The 18,424-nt window shown below is 35.2% G+C and overlaps 1 protein-coding gene across 1 annotated transcript in view; it reads right to left on the reverse strand.

Moving 5' to 3' along the window:
• Positions 1 to 15,192, reverse strand: part of LOC135209819 (nephrin-like) — a 164,551-nt gene extending 149,359 nt beyond the window's left edge. Inside the window, exon 1 of the mRNA XM_064242591.1 lies at positions 14,735 to 15,192. Coding sequence (XP_064098661.1) covers positions 14,735 to 14,801 — 67 coding nt within the window. The 5' untranslated portion in view covers positions 14,802 to 15,192. The remainder of the gene's footprint in view (positions 1 to 14,734) is intronic.
• Positions 15,193 to 18,424: the final 3,232 nt, after the last annotated feature.

The following is an 18,424-nucleotide window of genomic DNA, read 5'->3' on the forward strand; positions in this document are numbered from 1 at the left end:
TTATGGGGAAAGAAATGCGACATCATATTGTCACTATCACCATCACTAGCACCCTCTCTCTCATTATATAGTGAAATCTCTACATGAAAAAATCATATTATTATAATAATAATATAGTAAAAAGAAATAATGAGAGGGATATAGGAGAAAATGAGAAAAAACTATAGTGAAAGAAAAACCAATGGGACATGAATTTCTTCCATAAGGTATCAATATCTCTCTACGTAACGATTTTTTTCATGTAGAGATTTCCACTATAGGATATGAGAGAGGGTGATAGTGATAGTGACGATAATGAAGCCTTATTTTTCTTTCCCCCATAAGACTACTTTTTGGGAGCATTGTCAACCATGGCATTTAAGCTACGGTATTGTATGAAACACAAGACGATAAATGGTGAAGGCACAGCGATGTCATGCAAGGAAGAAAAAAATTTATTTTCGCTTAAAATTTACGTTTATTTCACCATACATATTTAAGCATTAAGTTTGCTGAAGCACATAATCACCAAGTTCCTAGGCCTAGAGAGCCTACGAGCTAATGCCTGCTTTTATTCCATACAAATCTTTCATTGCCGATCGAGTGAAGAGTTGTCGTGTCTGAAAGTTGTTTTATCTAAATGTATATCTTTCTGATAATATGTTATGCCAAAACTTAACATACAGACACATATGGTAACGACTGATAACAACACAATTTTCTATAAAATGGAACTTCCCTGTCTTTTTCAAGTGGTTCATTGGTTTATTGTGCCGTCTTTGTCTGTCCGTCTGCACTTTTCCGTCCGCTCTCATATCTTAAAGACTACTGAGGCTGGAGGGCTGCAAATTGGTATGTTGATCATCCACCCTCCAATCATCTAACAACACTACATTGCAGTTCTCTAACCTCAGTAGTTTTTATGTTGTTTAAGGTTCAAGTTAGCCACAATCGTGCTTCTGGCAATGATATAGGATAGACCAGAATCAAAGTATATAGGGTCTGCTCAACTCGGCAGTGGGGGCGGAGCTAATACTGTGATGTCACAAGAGTTACACTTCCCTTGCTTCTTCACTGAATTACTTAAAGAACCCTTAGTTTTTATACATTTAATCCATATCGCATGGTTTTTATTGATAAAATTTTGATAAAACCTGTAAAGAGGTCACATACTTGATGTTTTTTAATACCCATTCAGAGTATATAGGGTCTGCTCAACTCGGCAGTGGGGGCGGAGCTAATACTGTGACGTCACAAGAGTAACACTTAACACTTCCCTTGCTTCTTCACTGAATTACTTAAAGAACCCTTAGTTTTTAAACATTTAATCCATATCGCATGGTGTTTTTCATAAAATCTTGATGATGAAATCTGTGGAGAGGTCACATGTTTGATTTTTTTAATACCCATTCTCTCATTTAGTCACCAAGCCTTGTTTTATTGCACAAAATATACCAGTTTGAACACACATAGCTACTCCAGCTTTTCTTCATATGTTTAGTCTTTACTTATTTATTTACTTACCCATATACTGGTTTGCTGTATTCTCTTCAAGTCCATTTATTAACATGACAACTCTCTCTCTCTCTTCTCTCTCTCTCTCTCTCTCTCTCTCTCTCTCTCTCTCTCTCTCTCTCTCTCTCTCTTAGGTGGTTATATTATCAATATTTTAAATAATTATTAAGAAATGTATTTAGTTCTGTCACTTTGTTTATACCTCACTTTGAAAAGCAACTTTTTTAATGATAAAGGTTAGAATGATAGATTAATTATATTTTCCAAATCTTATGAATACTTATTGTTATGCAATAAATACAAAGAAAATGTAGACACAGGCATTGTAAAAAATGGCAGTTGCATTTGCACGACTTGACCACGAAAAAAGAAAACAATATCAAAGTATAAGTATTACATTATATACGATATAAGGTATCAAAGGAATAAATGATGAAGACAATGATACAGGGAACACATTTCCAGCAAATTTCTCATTAGCACTTCATATCACATAAATATACTTCCGAACACATAAGTTTACATATAACACAAACTGTATACATAAAGGTAGTAATTATGCATGCCTCAAACAATTAAAATATTTTCGAAAAAAGTACGAAAAAGTATTCGTCAGTCTGGCTGGATGTATCGGATGACGTTTCACAAGGGGCGGGGCTAGATTTCAGATCTCCCACGAACGCATAATTTTTTTTATAATTTTTGCGTGCGTAGATATTTTCTGTGCGCAATTGTGGGTTTGAAAATAATTGTAATTGTGTCATATAGCAATTGAAAGGGCATTCTTTGTACCTTTACATGGTATATGGCAAAATGTAATAAGATGTATAATTATGTAAGAAAAATGTGGTAAATATTTACATAAAATTTTAAAATTTTGGTCCGTGTTTGACCTAGAATTCCTCGAAAACTTTTGAGAACACCTATCAACTTTATTTATGCATTATATAGTAAATTTTATCAGCTTTCTAATCAATTTTTCAGTTTCTTTCTATCATCAACCCTTAGTCAGATACGCTACGAAACGTGAATGTATGTAGGTTAACGGATGAAGTAATTGCACATTTTTGCGTGCGTAGATAATTTTTTCTGTGCACGCTTGTGGCTTTGAAAGTAATCGTAATTGTAATGTGCTATATATCATTTGAAAGGGCATTCTTTGTACTTTAATGTAGTATACAGCAACATGCAATAAGAGGAAAATTGATATAAAAAAACGCCATCGCACAAATAGTTATATGAAAATGTTATCGTAAACATAGTTTCATATAGATATGGTCCTTCTGTAACTGATGACGTTTCACAAGGGGTGGGGACAGGTTTTAGTACCGCCTCGTGAGCAGACCCTGTATACTTTGACTCTGGGATAGACCACCACCGGCCCCTGGTTTATACCGAGGCCACCAAAAGATAAATCTATGTTCGGTGGCCTTGATTATACGCTGTACAGATAACTCGATTGCGCCGAAGAAAACTTCGGCGCATTTTTTTGCTTGTTTATTTTACGTCTTTATTTTCTGTTCGTTTATTCTGTAATCACAGATTTTTTGCTACGTATTAAATATGATGGATTTATTTGCAGCAATGTGACATTTGTTTCAGCTGTTCACCTAAATCTCGATTTTCCTTCTTGGCCGAACTTTTTTTATGTCGGTTTAATTCTGTTAGTTGTCTCATTACTTTTATTGCTTTCTTTTCCATTGATCTAAGAAACTGCTTTGTCGGTCGAGTCTGTCATGATTTGATGAGTCAAAATTACAAAAAAAAAAAAAAAAAAATATACATACATATAATATATATATATATATATATATATATATATATATATATATATATATATATATAATATATATATATATATATATATATATATAATATTTTATTTGTCACTTGAAAACTGGAAATAATGAGAAGGAAACAGTCGTCAGAACAAAAGATTTAGGATATACAACAACCACCTCCCGACCGCCCACCCCCTCCCCCAAAAAAACCCCAAAAAAATTGTAACTCAAGGAGCATTTTCCCCTCTACTATGCCATTCGGTAGTTGAGTAACACCTCTTCTTTGTCCTGTGTCATTAACAAAGTCTTGGGACTTAGAAGCCTCTCTCTATATTTCCTGTCATTAGCTTTTCTGACTTTTGTCTCCATCCTTCCAGGTGCGTTTTGAAATAACTGCCTTTTCAACATTATTCCATCCTATTACATGATACTGTACGTTTAAAAAAAGATTGAATTATTCTAAATAAAAATCTACAGAAAGCACATGAAAAATTCATCACATGTTAGTTATATATTGTATTATTAATGTGGTACAATTCCAAATGCGAAATAAAACTGCGCCGGTCGTTCATTTGTCTCTTGATTCAAACTGAGAATTGTGTCATGGCTTTGGAACTATGCCCTAAATTGAAAAATAGGCTACAATAGGTGGGGAAAGGCTGATCCTGTAAATAATTTTACACATATATATATATATATATATATATATATATATATATATATATATATATATATATATATATAATGTATATATATATATATATATATATATATATATATATATACATATATATATATATATATATATATATATATATATATATATATATATAATATATATATATATATATATATATAATAATTAGGAGCCCATAAAAACACCCAAAATATTTCAGAGGACAGCTGTCTCTGTCTTCAAGTAGGTAATGAATGAGAAGAGAGAGACAGCAGTCATAAATATAGTGCTTCCTTTCTATATATTTAGAGTTTTTGTGGGCTCCTTTTGTTAGATGAAATTTTTTTGTTACAGAACATTTTCACCAATCATATATTAGAGAGAGAGAGAGAGAGAGGGCAAGTATTAAAATCATAAGTGAAAAGTGAGCAAAAACATAGAGGAGGAGAAATACGAAGCTGTTGTATAGAGCGCAAATGGAAGCCAGTCAAGAGTGAGTTATTTGGAAGAATATCTCTCACGTGAGAAATAACGGAAAGGGCAGAGTCGAATGAAGGGAGCGTGAAAGGGCTCAGTACAGGTTTTGAAAATGGTTGTGAAAAAATTGCTGTTGAGGATGTTAGGTGGGGTATTAAGAGCTTGAAGAATGGAAACTCTCAGGAAGTTCAGGATGTTACCAGCGATGTTTATGGTGGTTGATGAGAGTGCGATGAAATGGCTTGACCAGGTTTGCAAGGTATGCCTTGAAGAAGGAATGGCTCCAAAATAATAGGAGAGAGGAATAACTGGTCAGTGACATAAGGTAAAATGGATAGGATTTTGATGAACAAAATAAGACAGAATGGAAGGAGGGTTTAGAGGATGGAGATCTGCTAACCAAGTTTTTACTTTGAAAATGTTATTTGAGAAGTTTTAGAATCAAGGAAAAAATCTGTATGTCTGGACCTAGAAAATTCTAGACGAAATTGACAGAGGCAATATGGAGTGTGCAGAGAATCATATCAGCTGCTGGAAGCAATGACAAGTTTTTATCAAGGAAGCAATGTGCATTTAAGAATATGTCAGCAGGAGAGTTGTTCTATGTAAAAGAGTCTAGTACAGAGATGTCTTGTCTCCAAAATTTTTTACTATCTTCATGAATGGAGAACTGTGAGAATTCACAGCAAAACAATTAGGCGTCAGTTGAAAGTAGTGCGATGAGAAAGTACTTAGGGAAAGACTGCCAGGATGGTTGATGAATGTAGATGATAGGGTACTGATGAGAGATAGTGCAGAGAAGCTGCGGGTACTAAGGAAAGAGTTCGAGAGCGTTGGCAAGAGGAAAGAATTTTTCATGAATCTCAGTAAAGGTTAAATTATTGGGGGTAAGTGGACACCAGGTAGAGTGGAAGCAGTCGATTCATTTAGGTATTTCATAGTGGAATGCGAGAAGTGGTAGGTCACAAAATAAGTAACACATTGAAGAAGGCTGCTGAGTCTCTTCAGATTTGGGGAGGCTGGGAATGTCCGATGAAGCCACGTTGCAGTGGAAAGAAGGGATTGCTGTGCCAACACTCCTTTACAGTGGGTGTTGAATTAACTTGAATAAAAAAGGTTGACGATTATAAGTGAAGTGACTGCCTATACTTTCGCTAGAAAATGCTGAGACTCGAGGTTGATTAGCACTGCTGCCATTTTTTCTTAAACTCGTTCAAACTTTTCAGGAAAAAGGGTGACAATTGGGTACATTTGGCAAAGCTTTTCAACGGCGCTGCCATTTCCTCGTGTATGGATGATTAGGGGAAGTGACCGCCAAGGATCACAGCAATAAGAGATTGTCTGTCACCCCTTCCCCTCCATTCGTCGTACAAAAGCAAAACATGGAGATCTAAACACTTGTACGTAGGTGAGAAGGTGGATAATGTTTGTGCTTAAAGTCTGGAGGTGTCTGAAGGGAACAGGAGAGGAGGGAAACCTAGAAAACGATTGGTAATGGGGCATATCATAAACAAACAAAGAAAGATATTAAAAAACTTTTTTTTTTTTTTTTTTTTGCATAGCTGGTTTGACCATTTGACCGAGCGGAACTGAAGCATTTCCCCAAAATTGGTCGTGGTTTCATAGGTTCAGGCCTTCCCTAGAACAGCTCACAAATAGAGTAACTATCTATATTGCTTCAGTTCAATTTGATATTCATTACAATAAGCTGTAAAAACTATAATGGAAAAGTATCATCAAACTGATGAATGGCGTCTCAGAAGTACAAGACGACAAACTCCTATTCTGAGTTAGTCGTCGTGAAACCTTGGTCCAAGTCAGTGATTCAATTTAGCAAAAACATTTTTATAGCTTCAAACTTCCAGTTTTTATTTCAAAATACATAATTTCTGAAAGGATCGAAATTTGGTACATTTCTTCCACCGTATAGCTGGAGGAAGCTATTCCTTTCCAAACTAGAAATTTACATTTGCGAACTAGGGAAAGCTTTGCATTGCAAGAGGCCAAAACAGGGTTTGGAACAGATGTACCTGATGCCTGCTACTTCAGGCACCACATTCTACCCGTGTCAATAAAAGACAACATTTCCTTTCCTAACTGGCTATATATATATATATATATATATATATATATATATATATATATATATATATATATATATATATATATATATATATATATATATATATATATATATATATATATATATATATATATATATATATATATATATATATATATATATATATATATATATATATATATATATATATGTGTGTGTGTGTGTGTGTGTGTGAATGACTTGATCACGAACTGTGTAAAACTGATGCTGTGTATAAATAAAGATATTGGCAGGGAGGAAAATGAAAAACGAGAACTACCTAAAGAGATCTTTCGGTCTTAACGACCCTATTTCTGGAATAACTTGCGCCAAAGAGAGAAATATAATTGAAAAGCGCTTTGTCACGAGTGGTATTCGAAACGCTGTGCTGCCGGGCTTCATATTCATAGATAAATATAAACAAAAACTTTCGGTCTTACCGACCCTTTACCATAAAAGCAAGACTGATCAGAACTAAGAGAAACACAGTACAGGTAAGCATACACAACGACATTACAGGATTAACAGAAGGTCCATTTCGCTTCAAAGAAACGAAAAAACGCCTGTGGGCGATATTAAAGATTTTAAAAGCAGCCACCCACACGTGGTCACAAGTAATTTAGTCGGGAAAACAATACTTTGTTTAAGGAACAAAGGGGCCTATACAAACGGGCAGTATGAAATTAGTAAATCCCGACGAACTAGATTAAGGATTTAGGAGTGGCGCGGTCAAACTCACTGGTCGAAGGCAAGTTAACCACAGCCGCTCTTGAATGCTTAATGTAGCCTTCGGGATTTACTAATTTTGTACTCCCCGCCCGTTTGTATATGACTCTTTGTTTTCAAAATGAATTGTTCTCGTTTCTTTAAAGTGACCTGGATCTTTTGTTATTTCTGTAATGTCCGTTTGTATATGCTTACCTGTACTGTGTTTCTCATTGTTCTGATCAGTCTTGCCTCTAGTAAAGGGTCGGTAGACCGAAAGATCTCGACAGTTCTCGTTTTCTCATTTTCCTCCCTGGCAATACCTTTATTCAGATATATAGATATATATATATATACTATATATATATATATATATATATATATATATATATATATATATATATATATATATATATAATATATATAGTGTGTGTATACACTCGTATAAATATACACATCAACACACACATTTTATATATGTAGTGTATGCATGTATATATATATATATATATATATATATATATATATATATATATATATATATATATATATATATATATATATATATATGTATATATATATATATATATATATATATATATATATATATATATACATATATATAGTGTGTGTGTGTGTGTGTGTGTGTGTGTGTGTGAGTGTGTGTGTGTGTGTGTAAAATTTCTGTCACATATACGAAAGTTGTTTATATTTATTGACGAATATTAAGCCCGGCAGCGCAGCGTTTCAAATACTACTTGTGACAAAGCGCTTTTCAATTATATTTCCCTCTTTGGTGCAAGTTACTCCGGAAATAGAGTGAACTGGACATAAAGCGAAATTAGTGGAAATAACTTCTCTTGTTTAATTGTACACCCTACCTTTCCCATCATCAGGGCTACATAAAATGCAAGATAATATTGTCATGTGAGAAATTCGCACCCTTGCTTTCTAAAAATTCTGTTTTTCGTAAAATTCTGTAGCAAAAGTATTTTATTGCTTCAGTAAGCAATGTATGAATATATCTGAAAAGATTTACACGGAAGATGGCAGGCACTTTGTCTATATGACTACCTGGACACCAGCAACAACATTATGCAGAAAGTTGTGAGCGTATTTTAAAGAAACTTTACACAGAGTTGGTCCTCTTGACTGACAGCGCGTGATTAGGATCTGAGAGGTAGGAATGCAACATTCGATGAGAATCGACAGCTCAGTTATGGATTGCTCTGTTTATCTGCTCCTCTACAGAGCAGTTTGAGTAACCGTTTAAGGATTGATTTCGTATAGAGTCAATTTTTGGTTATAGAATGTTATCATTCGTTTTTGCGCCAGAGCACTACACAACACTTCAAATATGTCATCAACACATACCTATGAACTTTTGACACTCACTCTTCTATAACAATTTTAATATAAGTCAACCTCTCACTAGCAGTCCTTCGGTAATTCACACGATTATCCAGCATTTGCCTAAGAATCGTTCTACAATCACGGTTGAGCATTGGTTTTCAAACGGTGTTCAACCAGTATGTGAAATAGACTCAATGAGTGCTCGCCACGCACCCTGACTCCTGACAGTGACTTCGAAAGACTCATTCATTTGACTCAAAAACACCAAGCATTCCATTCAGGAATATTCCAGTTTATAATGTAACTCTCGTTCGTGACGAAAGGTACCCATACTGTCTGAGAACAACGTTCCCGTTTATAGATGGTAAATCCAGACCATACTGGAGTTGGAGCGAAATGATTCCTTCTGGGAGATGTTCACTGCCATTGATCAAAATCTGCCTATTTTTTTTATTGTGGATCTAGGTTGTGCTTCATTGAGTCTAGTTCTTAAATAATATGACTATATCAAATGTTCTAACCTGATTTAATCCCGGAAAACAGCGGGTTGTTGAAAAGATATTTGATATATTGGTTGGGAAAAAAACTCTCTATCCCGAAAGTATATGTAATGTTCTAAGAGGTCCACAATAATTAAAAAATGTTGGAAGTGCGTGTACAATTTAAAACCTTTACAAAGCTTTCGGAACCCTTTCCCTGGGTTCATCTTCAGTCCAGTCTGAAGATGAACCCAGGGAATGGTTCGAAACTACTTTGTAAAGGGTTTTTAAATTATACACGCACTCGCAACATTGTTATTATTGTGGACCTCCTAGAGCATTTTTATAATATTATACTTTCGGGATAGAGAGTTTTTTCCCAATCAATATATCATATATCTTTTCAACAACCCCGCCGTTCCTGGATTAAATCAGGTTATAAAAATATCAATTAGAATGAAAAAGAAAGAGCATTTCGGTCATTACCAATTATTCGAGCTCTATTTTCGCTTACTCTGGGAGAAAGCCTACAAACTACTTTAGTTGATGTTGGTTTTAAGGGGTAGGAAAGGTCTATGAATGGACTAAAAAGCTCTGAAAAATAGTTTCGCGTCGAGTGAAAGGTTCAGGAATTTTAGGATAGTATATTTATGATTTATTTATTAGCATGAAAATGCATCAGATAAAAGATAAGTAATATGCATTTTAAACAGTACAGAACAATTATTTCAAATAAAATATTGTGTATTTATTTTAATTTTCGTTGGTGAAATAAAGCTCTATTTGACCTTAGATTTTAGCACATTTTAATTTACATTAAAAGTTAGGAATATAATGTTTACAACTTATAAGTGAGGGAAAAATCTTGCACGCATCCTGCGTAAGCTGGAGGTCTGATTACGCCTTGTTTAATTTGGTGCTTTGCATCCAGCGAAGAATGCTGAGTCTTGAATCGATCATTTTCTTTTAACCTTAGCCTCTGAGACTGTCTTCATTCATGATGAAATCCTTCTTTTTTTCTCAGTCACTCGATAGGGAATTTACAAATCGGGTTTTGAAGAAAAAAAACCATCTGCTGGATACGTTGTGTAGTCTCCTCTTTATTTGTTATTATGATCATTCTAAAGACAAAGGCTCTTTCCCTGCTGATATTTTCACATGTATTTGTATAGCAGTACCATATTTCAGTGTCATAGCAACGAAACGAAAAAAAGTATACACAAGAAAAACTAAACTTTCGTTTTCATACAGAGCCTGTCGAAAACCAATATTAATTTCCAAATATACATAAATTTCCGTCCAATGTTTGTTGGGAACACAGCGTATTGGATTCAAGGAAATGTCACATGAGGTAACCGATAACCAATGCTTCATTTTTAATCAGATCCAGTTCAGGTCTCAGTTCCAATCAGTTTAGCTCCGTTTCTTTACCCATCGCTCATTCTCTCATTTCATCGTTCGGAACAGTTTTGATTCTAAATTAGCACAACGCCACTATGGTTTTTCGTCCAGTCATGATCTTTCAGATATTACTTGAAGCCAGGGTAAAAATACCATACAAAAGTATAACCACTTTCTCTTAACTATAAGGAACAAAATGCCCTTCTTATATATATTTCAGAAGTTTGTCAATCTAACTATAAAATATGGCGTTGTTTATACAAATGCATTTCACAAAAATGTGCACACGAAGTGGTCCTTGCCTTTAGCACGATTATCATACCAATTGAGGAATCAGTTTTTTCTCACAAGAGAGGACCACACCGCATCTCCTGCACAGGGTTCTTTCTTCAACACCTGCTTGGAAAATTCTCTAACAAGTGACTGAAAAAAATACACATTTTTCGTTATTAAAGAAGAACGTTAGGGAGGCATACGTCAAAATTAATACATATACCGGGTGTTTCGAAATTAGAGGGCGCCCCCCCTCTACAGAACAAATGGAAAGTTATGAAGTTTTCTGCTATAGCCTATTTCCAAGTACATTATCTTAAGTCTCTATTAAGATATTTTTCATTTTACATTTCTTGTATTTTCAGATTGAATGACGGAGTTAGATACAGCCATCGCTAACGACTAGGAGGAAATCAGAGGTATTGATCAAATCTGGGCTATAACCTTCAGAGAGGCCTGGGATGCTGGCGCATCCTTCATTTCATGTCCTGGATAGCTAAATACATTAAAAGAGATGAATCCTTTGTTAAAAGAAAATGGAGCAAAAATCCATATAACTGTCATTGCGAAAAGAGTGAGAATCTTGGAAGGCCTGAAGTCCTTTCTCAGGAGTCAAAAGACATCATAGCTGAGGCAGTGGGTAGACCGAAGAAAGTCTTTACGGTAAATTAGCCCTTGAACTAGAAAAAAAAGGCCAACATCACTCAGCAACAGAGATAGTCCGTGCATGGTTTTGTGGTTCATTTCTTAAAGATTGGTATGAAGCTGACTTTATCCATGTTGCTGCATCAGATGAATTCTTCATTTACACAGTCAGGAACCCAAATCATAAAAGTGACAGCATTAGAGCTACAAAGTTGGATGATATCAGCGATGATGTGCACTATCGCTAAGTTGTGAAATTTCCTGTAATGTTTGGGAATTTTTTCTGTTTCACAAGCGAAACAAACAGTTAATGTGGATCATCAAAGAAAAAAAACAGTCATGGAATGGCGAATACTTCACAGAAACTGTGCTTACTGGTGGAGTATTTCCTTTCCTCAAAGATCCTGAAAGTGTATTATCTGTTGAAGAAGTCGCATTTTTTGCATGATGAGGTACCATGTCTCAAGGCTTTTCAGACACAGTGGTATCGATTTGTTCTCATCAAGTGAATTTCCAGGCAGCTCCTCTGACCTTAAATGTGTGTGAAAACATTGGTAGTATATTAAAGGATCATGGTGAAGCTTTCACCGTGAACTATGATGGTATACCAAGCCTCGACGACCGGCAAACAGAGGTGACCAAAGTGCTCAGGGAAATGAGTTTGAGTCTCAGCTTTTTTGCAATTTACTGAAATCATACCCCATCCAGAATGCAGTTGGAGGTACAGGCAGATGGAGGCCACACAAAATATTAAATACTCAGAGAGAAACCTAAATAAATACCTGTTTTGCTTTACTTTCTTTTGTTTTTGTCCATATCAATTTTGTTTATGCTGTAGAGGGTGGGCTTTAATTTCGAAACACCCTGTATATATATATATATATATATATATATATATATATATATATATATATATATATATATATATATATATCTATATATATATATGTGTGTCCAATATAGTACGAAGGAACACAAGCTTGAGATTTTCACAAATCCTCGCAGGAAGGTGAGGGAAAACCGAGGCTCGGAACAAGTACTTTCTTAGTTCTTTGTTCCACATTTTTAAGTAAAATACGAAAGTATTTCTTCAAAGCCCGGATTTCATGCACCTTCTAATGTGGATTTTGTGATACGCATATATATATATATATATATATATATATATATATATATATATATATATATATATATATATATATATATATATATATATATTTCAAGGGTGGCCAAACCGCTGCTCGCAATATGCATGAGGCTCTTTGACCTTCAATTTATAACTCGAAAAATATGTTTGGCTGAGCTCGAGCTCCTATTTCTTTCCCAATTATAAACAGTAGATAAGAAAAGATTCAAGGTGGTGTTTGAACGAAATATCTCTAATGTCATTGGTTTCATTTAATAAGACAGATAAATGTAATAATATATATATATATATATATATATATATATATATATATATATATATATATATATATATATATATATATATATATATATTTATATTTCCTTTTTAGGGTTATTTTTTGACAGTCTAATTTTATCATTCTTGCAGCTCTCAAACATCTGAAGTTTGAAGGATGTGGCTCTTACGTAAAGCAATGTATTTTATATATACATATATGTATACATTTCTTAGTGATCATACAACGCACGACATTTATATATGGCGCCTTCCCCCTGCATTCATATTCTCCATAAACTATTCCACTTGGCCAGCGCTTAAGGATACTTCATAAACTAAGTCAATTATTCAAAATGGTGAACACGGTTCCGTGCTGCTCGAACGCAAAATAACAAGTGTGTTATTTTAGGGCCAAGGAATGTTTCTGCAACATTCAGAGCGCTTATTGATTCCATGTGGATGTGACTGTTTCATGGCCCTCCCTCGTTTTCCCATGCAAGTCCTGTTGCTCTGTTTGCAATGCATTAATGAAGTTTCACGTTGATTAGGAGCCAAGGTTGCAGAGTTACGAGAACTGCAGTGCGCCTTCAAAAAAAACGCTCCAATTATGAATATATATTGCGCTCTAATGAGACTAGACTTTTAGCACAGCAATGAGAAACACTTAAATCAATTCTTGCGAAAGTTTGCAGAGGAATTCATTGGATGGTATGATGGAAGATAAATCAATGATAAATTAATTCATAGATGTCAGTCAAGTAGCAAATTTATTGAAAAGTGTTTTCACGGACATATTAATATACTATAGTTGGTCATTCGATAATGATTATAGAGTATAGAGTTCATATGGTGTGCCTTATTCTTCTTTGTAACCTCATCATCGTTTACTACGTTGAAAAGGAAGACAATATCACATTTAACCCGTAAGTGGGTAGCACCTTCAGTCCACCCTTCGTGACGAACTGTAAACATCTCAGAAAGGTCTTATATGGGACTAGCTGTACCGATATTTTAGCCTTTTACTTTACCTCCATTCTTGCTCCCTTCTTCCTGCCTTGCTGTCCATCCTCTCTTTTATTTCTTAGCGCAACTGACTTTTTTTTTTCTTGTTAGTTCGACGCTTGTACTTCAACGCCTTTATTTTCTGCGTCTTTTCATCTTGAGTAGCTAAATGGCTGAAAGTGACCCCATGCTTGGACTGACAGCCTCCATTTCATAAAATCAGTCAGTCAGTATCCACATCACCCATCAGTCCCGGCTTCCCATCAACAAAAGACAAAAAATGTGTACAGATTGTTATAGGCATTCGTATTTTGTAGTAGTAAACATGCACGGAACCATTCGCAGACAGAAAACTTCAGCAATGGGTGCAAAATGGACCTGTGTGTGGTATCTTCTCCGCAAAGCTCGATCTACTTTGGCTCTCAAAATCTAATCACTTATTATTATTATTATTATTCATTTCCGAAAGACGAAGCCTACTCGCTCACAGGAGCCACTGACTGGAATTTGAAGCTTCCAAAGAATATGATGTTCATAACGAAGAAATAAGACGAGGTACTAAATTGAAATACAGTCAGAAGAGACCTCACTGATTGAAATAGAAGAAGAAAAAATATACTAATAAATTAACAAACAGGTCGAAATGTATTAAAATGCAAGAGAACAGCATTATGGTACTAATGTATTACAACCTTTGCTTGAGCTTCTGAAGAAGTTCCAGTTGCACGACTTCCTCTGGGAGGATGTTTCCAGTCCCAACGGTGTCAGGAATCAAGGAACTCTGGAAGTGAGAAGTTCGACAGCAGACAAAAAAAAAAAAAAAAAAAAACTGGACAAGGAAATAACACTACACTCTCTCTCTCTCTCTCTCTCTCTCTCTCTCTCTCCTCTCTCTCTCTCACTCTCTCTCTCTCCTCTCTTCTACAAAGTCCAAGAACTTACCACTCACAGTCGAGCGGATCATTGTGAGCAACACGAGAAGCAGCGACAATTCCCGGAGCTCCTCCATCTAGGTCGCTGGAGCCACCATCGTCATTTGATCATCGTCTTCTGCCTCAGAGATGGAGCCGCCTTTTTTCCACTCCTACAGATTCATCCCGTCACGGGGCATTAGACATCAACATCATCGCGTTACAATAGTCATCAACACGTTTGTTATTGTTAGTCCTTTTCTATTTCTTTTTCTCAATTGCTTTATAGTTTTGTGTACGTTCATTTCTCTTTGGAATGAAGTTCATTTGTTTTTTAGGAGTTGTCATTTACACTACTTCATATAGATTCCATTGATATCCTCTTTTCTGTTGTGTTTTTGCGACATTTGATCCCGTGGAAGAGTTCGTTTTATTTTTCACACTTTTTATGGCAATTTTTATGTACAATTATGAAAAAAACAACGTTATTGATTTTGATCTGCAAATTGGTCAAAAGAAAGTAACTCCAGAAGAGAGAGAGAGAGAGAGAGAGAGAGAGAGAGAGAGAGAGAGAGAGAGAGAGAATTCACAGTTTCCTCCAATCCAAAGCCTTACATGACCGTAAAGTCGTGATTGTAGAGTGGCATAATGAACGCACAGCCAACCACAGGTTGACTGCAAATCTCCGACCTATTGGGAGTGCCAGCCAGTGCTTCGGGTGTTCATCCAGTGTTACCAAAAGGTCTTTCTCAGTTTGAGGAGTTCACTTGTTTTCAACCTGTCTGTGATACGGATGTCATTAAAGGGTTTCTGACATGTTCTACTGTAGTGCAGACGTGCCCTTGGAAGTGATCCATTCTTAGTACACACGTACACAAACAATATATGTATGTGTGTGTGTGTGTGTATGCAAACTCGGAGATGCCTGTAGATTGGAGTCTCATGCTCCAATTACTAAGACAAATAATGGCCAATGGATGACTGCAAACTTCCAAATAGCAGCGAATGCCTCTTCTGCTGCCAATAACGTCCGTCCTGAGAGCAATGCGGATTTCTCATGCGAATGCTGGAAAACAACGCTGTATATTTCTAGTAATTCTGCGTCGTGTGGAACTGAATAAATGGCCTGGCACACCATTTGCAGTTCTTTACAACGTGCCCATGTTGATTATCAACATAAAATAGAGAAAGGTTAATATTTGTAGTGTTATACATTTTTTCGGATGCCGTTCAGTAGCGATGCAATGCATGACTGTAAAACAGGCGCGTTTAATTAGTGGAATGTGCTTGGTTTCGGTATTTATTTTATACGAAGTGAAAGGGCTTTGTGTTCATAAATATGAACGACAAAGAATAACATTGTCATGCCTATCTGTGGATCTATAGAAAGAAAGGAAGGTGGGGTATCGTTAGTCCGTGTTTGGCAAAATCTGCTGGATGTGTGAAGGAGAGCGGATGATTTTATTGTGATGTTCAGCGCAGCGAAACAAAATTGTCGTCGGAGTAAGGTGCGAGATCTGGAAACCACAGCGTTTGAGACTGAAAGATTGATGAGACCTGGGTTGTCAAGGCAAGAAAGAACTCGACGCTTTTTCTGTCAATGCAGCGCATCAGACAGTGAAAAGACCGAGTTGGGGTGGTGTGGTTGGAAAGGAAGACACAGAGTTCCAAAAAATAAAGGAGACGAATAGAATATATAGAATTTAGATGAAAGCCTAAGCGCTGGGACCTATGAGTTTTAGTGTTGAAAGGGAAATAGACAATTGTTGAAAGGTTTGGAAGGTGTAACGGGAGGAAAACCTTCTCGCAGTTGCATTACGAAACAATTTTCAAAGAAGGTGGAAAGAAAGATGGAGAAAGAGAATATGAAAGGAGGTACAGTACAAGGATGCATAGGTTGCAGCTATGGGGTCGAAGGGACTATGAAAGATCCGAGGTAATGCCTACAGTGCACCACAGTGTCTGTGGATAAGCGCTCCGAAGACGTGTTGGTTATTTTGAAGTTCGTCAAAGGAACGATGCTCATATGATGATATAAAATGGTAAGGAGAAGACTGCTACGTCAGGTGTTTCTACAGAATAAATGAAAGAGTGACCTAATATCTCTCAGGACAAGAGAACTTTTTTGAATGAGTATGATAGTGACTTGTTTGAAGCGAAAGAAAAGAGAGGTTCTTAGCAAGAACGTTGTCACTGGGGAGGTGGAACGGTGTACATGAAAGTAGAATTTAGTAATGATAAGTGGAAATGAAACAAAATAAGAGAATATGTGATAAGAAGGTTAATATGAAGGCATTCACCCTGAATCGAATACCTTTGGGTACAGGAAGTAGGACGAAGAAACAAAGGAACATAATGGTAAAATAGCGAAATGAAAAAACTTAGTGAACGGGAAAAGTAGAAGAGAAAAAATGAGGGATATGATGAAATTTGGTATAAAACATAGAAAGTTCAAAGGAGAGAAGAGAAATAAACTTGATTTACGTAATTGCAGAGATGATGATTCATGACCATTATCTCCGTAGAACATCTTATACATAAGGAATAAATGGGAAAGATGCTTTCTAACGAAAAGGAATCTTATGTCAATGTGATGGGTATTTTGATCAGTTCTTTAGTAGAGAATAGAGGCGTGGCAGATCTAAATGACGTGAGAGTTAAATGGATTACTGGCCTTGAACAACCTAAGGAGAGGTAGAAAATTGCTTAAGAATGGAGTTTCAATTTGGGAATGATGGAATAAACAGCTGAGTGATAGTGAAAAATCTCGATACGTTGTTTCCAAGGTCAGTGAATTCGGTATAGTGGTAACTGAAATCACTCGATTTCACAGGTATATATATATATATATATATATATATATATATATATATATATATATATATATATTATATATATACTATATACTATATATATATATATATATATATATATATATATATATATATATATATATATATATATATATATATATATATATGCATTAAACTATGAATGTCCTTTAACTTCCAATTCGCTCTATCTCGGAAATAATATATTTTCGTGTATAATAACAGTAGGAGGGAAAACATTTAGTTGATAAAAGTTCCGTTCGTCTCTTGGGATCGAACTTGATTAACAAAACTAACAAAGGAAAACATTCCCCCCTCGGTAAAAAATATATGAAAATATAATGTTTCCAAGGTACAGCGAACTGGGTTAAAGGATAGTTGTAGCTTAATGCGCGTATATATCTATCTATCTATCTATCTATATATCTATCTATATATATATACCATATATATATATATATATATATATATATATATATATATATATATATATATACATACATATATATATATATATATATATATATATATATATATATATATATATATATATATATATATATATATATATATATATATATACCCTGTGAAGAAAAATGTTTCAGACGTATCAACCCTTCAGTTCCCGTTGTGTGTGTGATTGTGTGTGTGATTGTGTGTGTGTGTCTGTGTGTGTGTGTGTACATATATTCACGTGAACATCTGGAATCCTCATCTTCTAAAAATTATAACCGACTCCCACCAATGTGGTCATCGAGGAGTTCCATTCAATTCTGGCACCTGCTACGCTAATCCAAACGCCAAAATTCTTTTTAGCTTTCTGTGAAAGAAAACTATTTAGATGGCTATTTGTCTGTCCGCCCTCATTTCTTAAAAACTAGGGAGGTCAG

Source organism: Macrobrachium nipponense, chromosome 38 (genome assembly GCF_015104395.2).
Source record: "Macrobrachium nipponense isolate FS-2020 chromosome 38, ASM1510439v2, whole genome shotgun sequence".
In the NCBI taxonomy this organism is placed as follows: Eukaryota; Metazoa; Arthropoda; class Malacostraca; order Decapoda; family Palaemonidae; genus Macrobrachium; species Macrobrachium nipponense.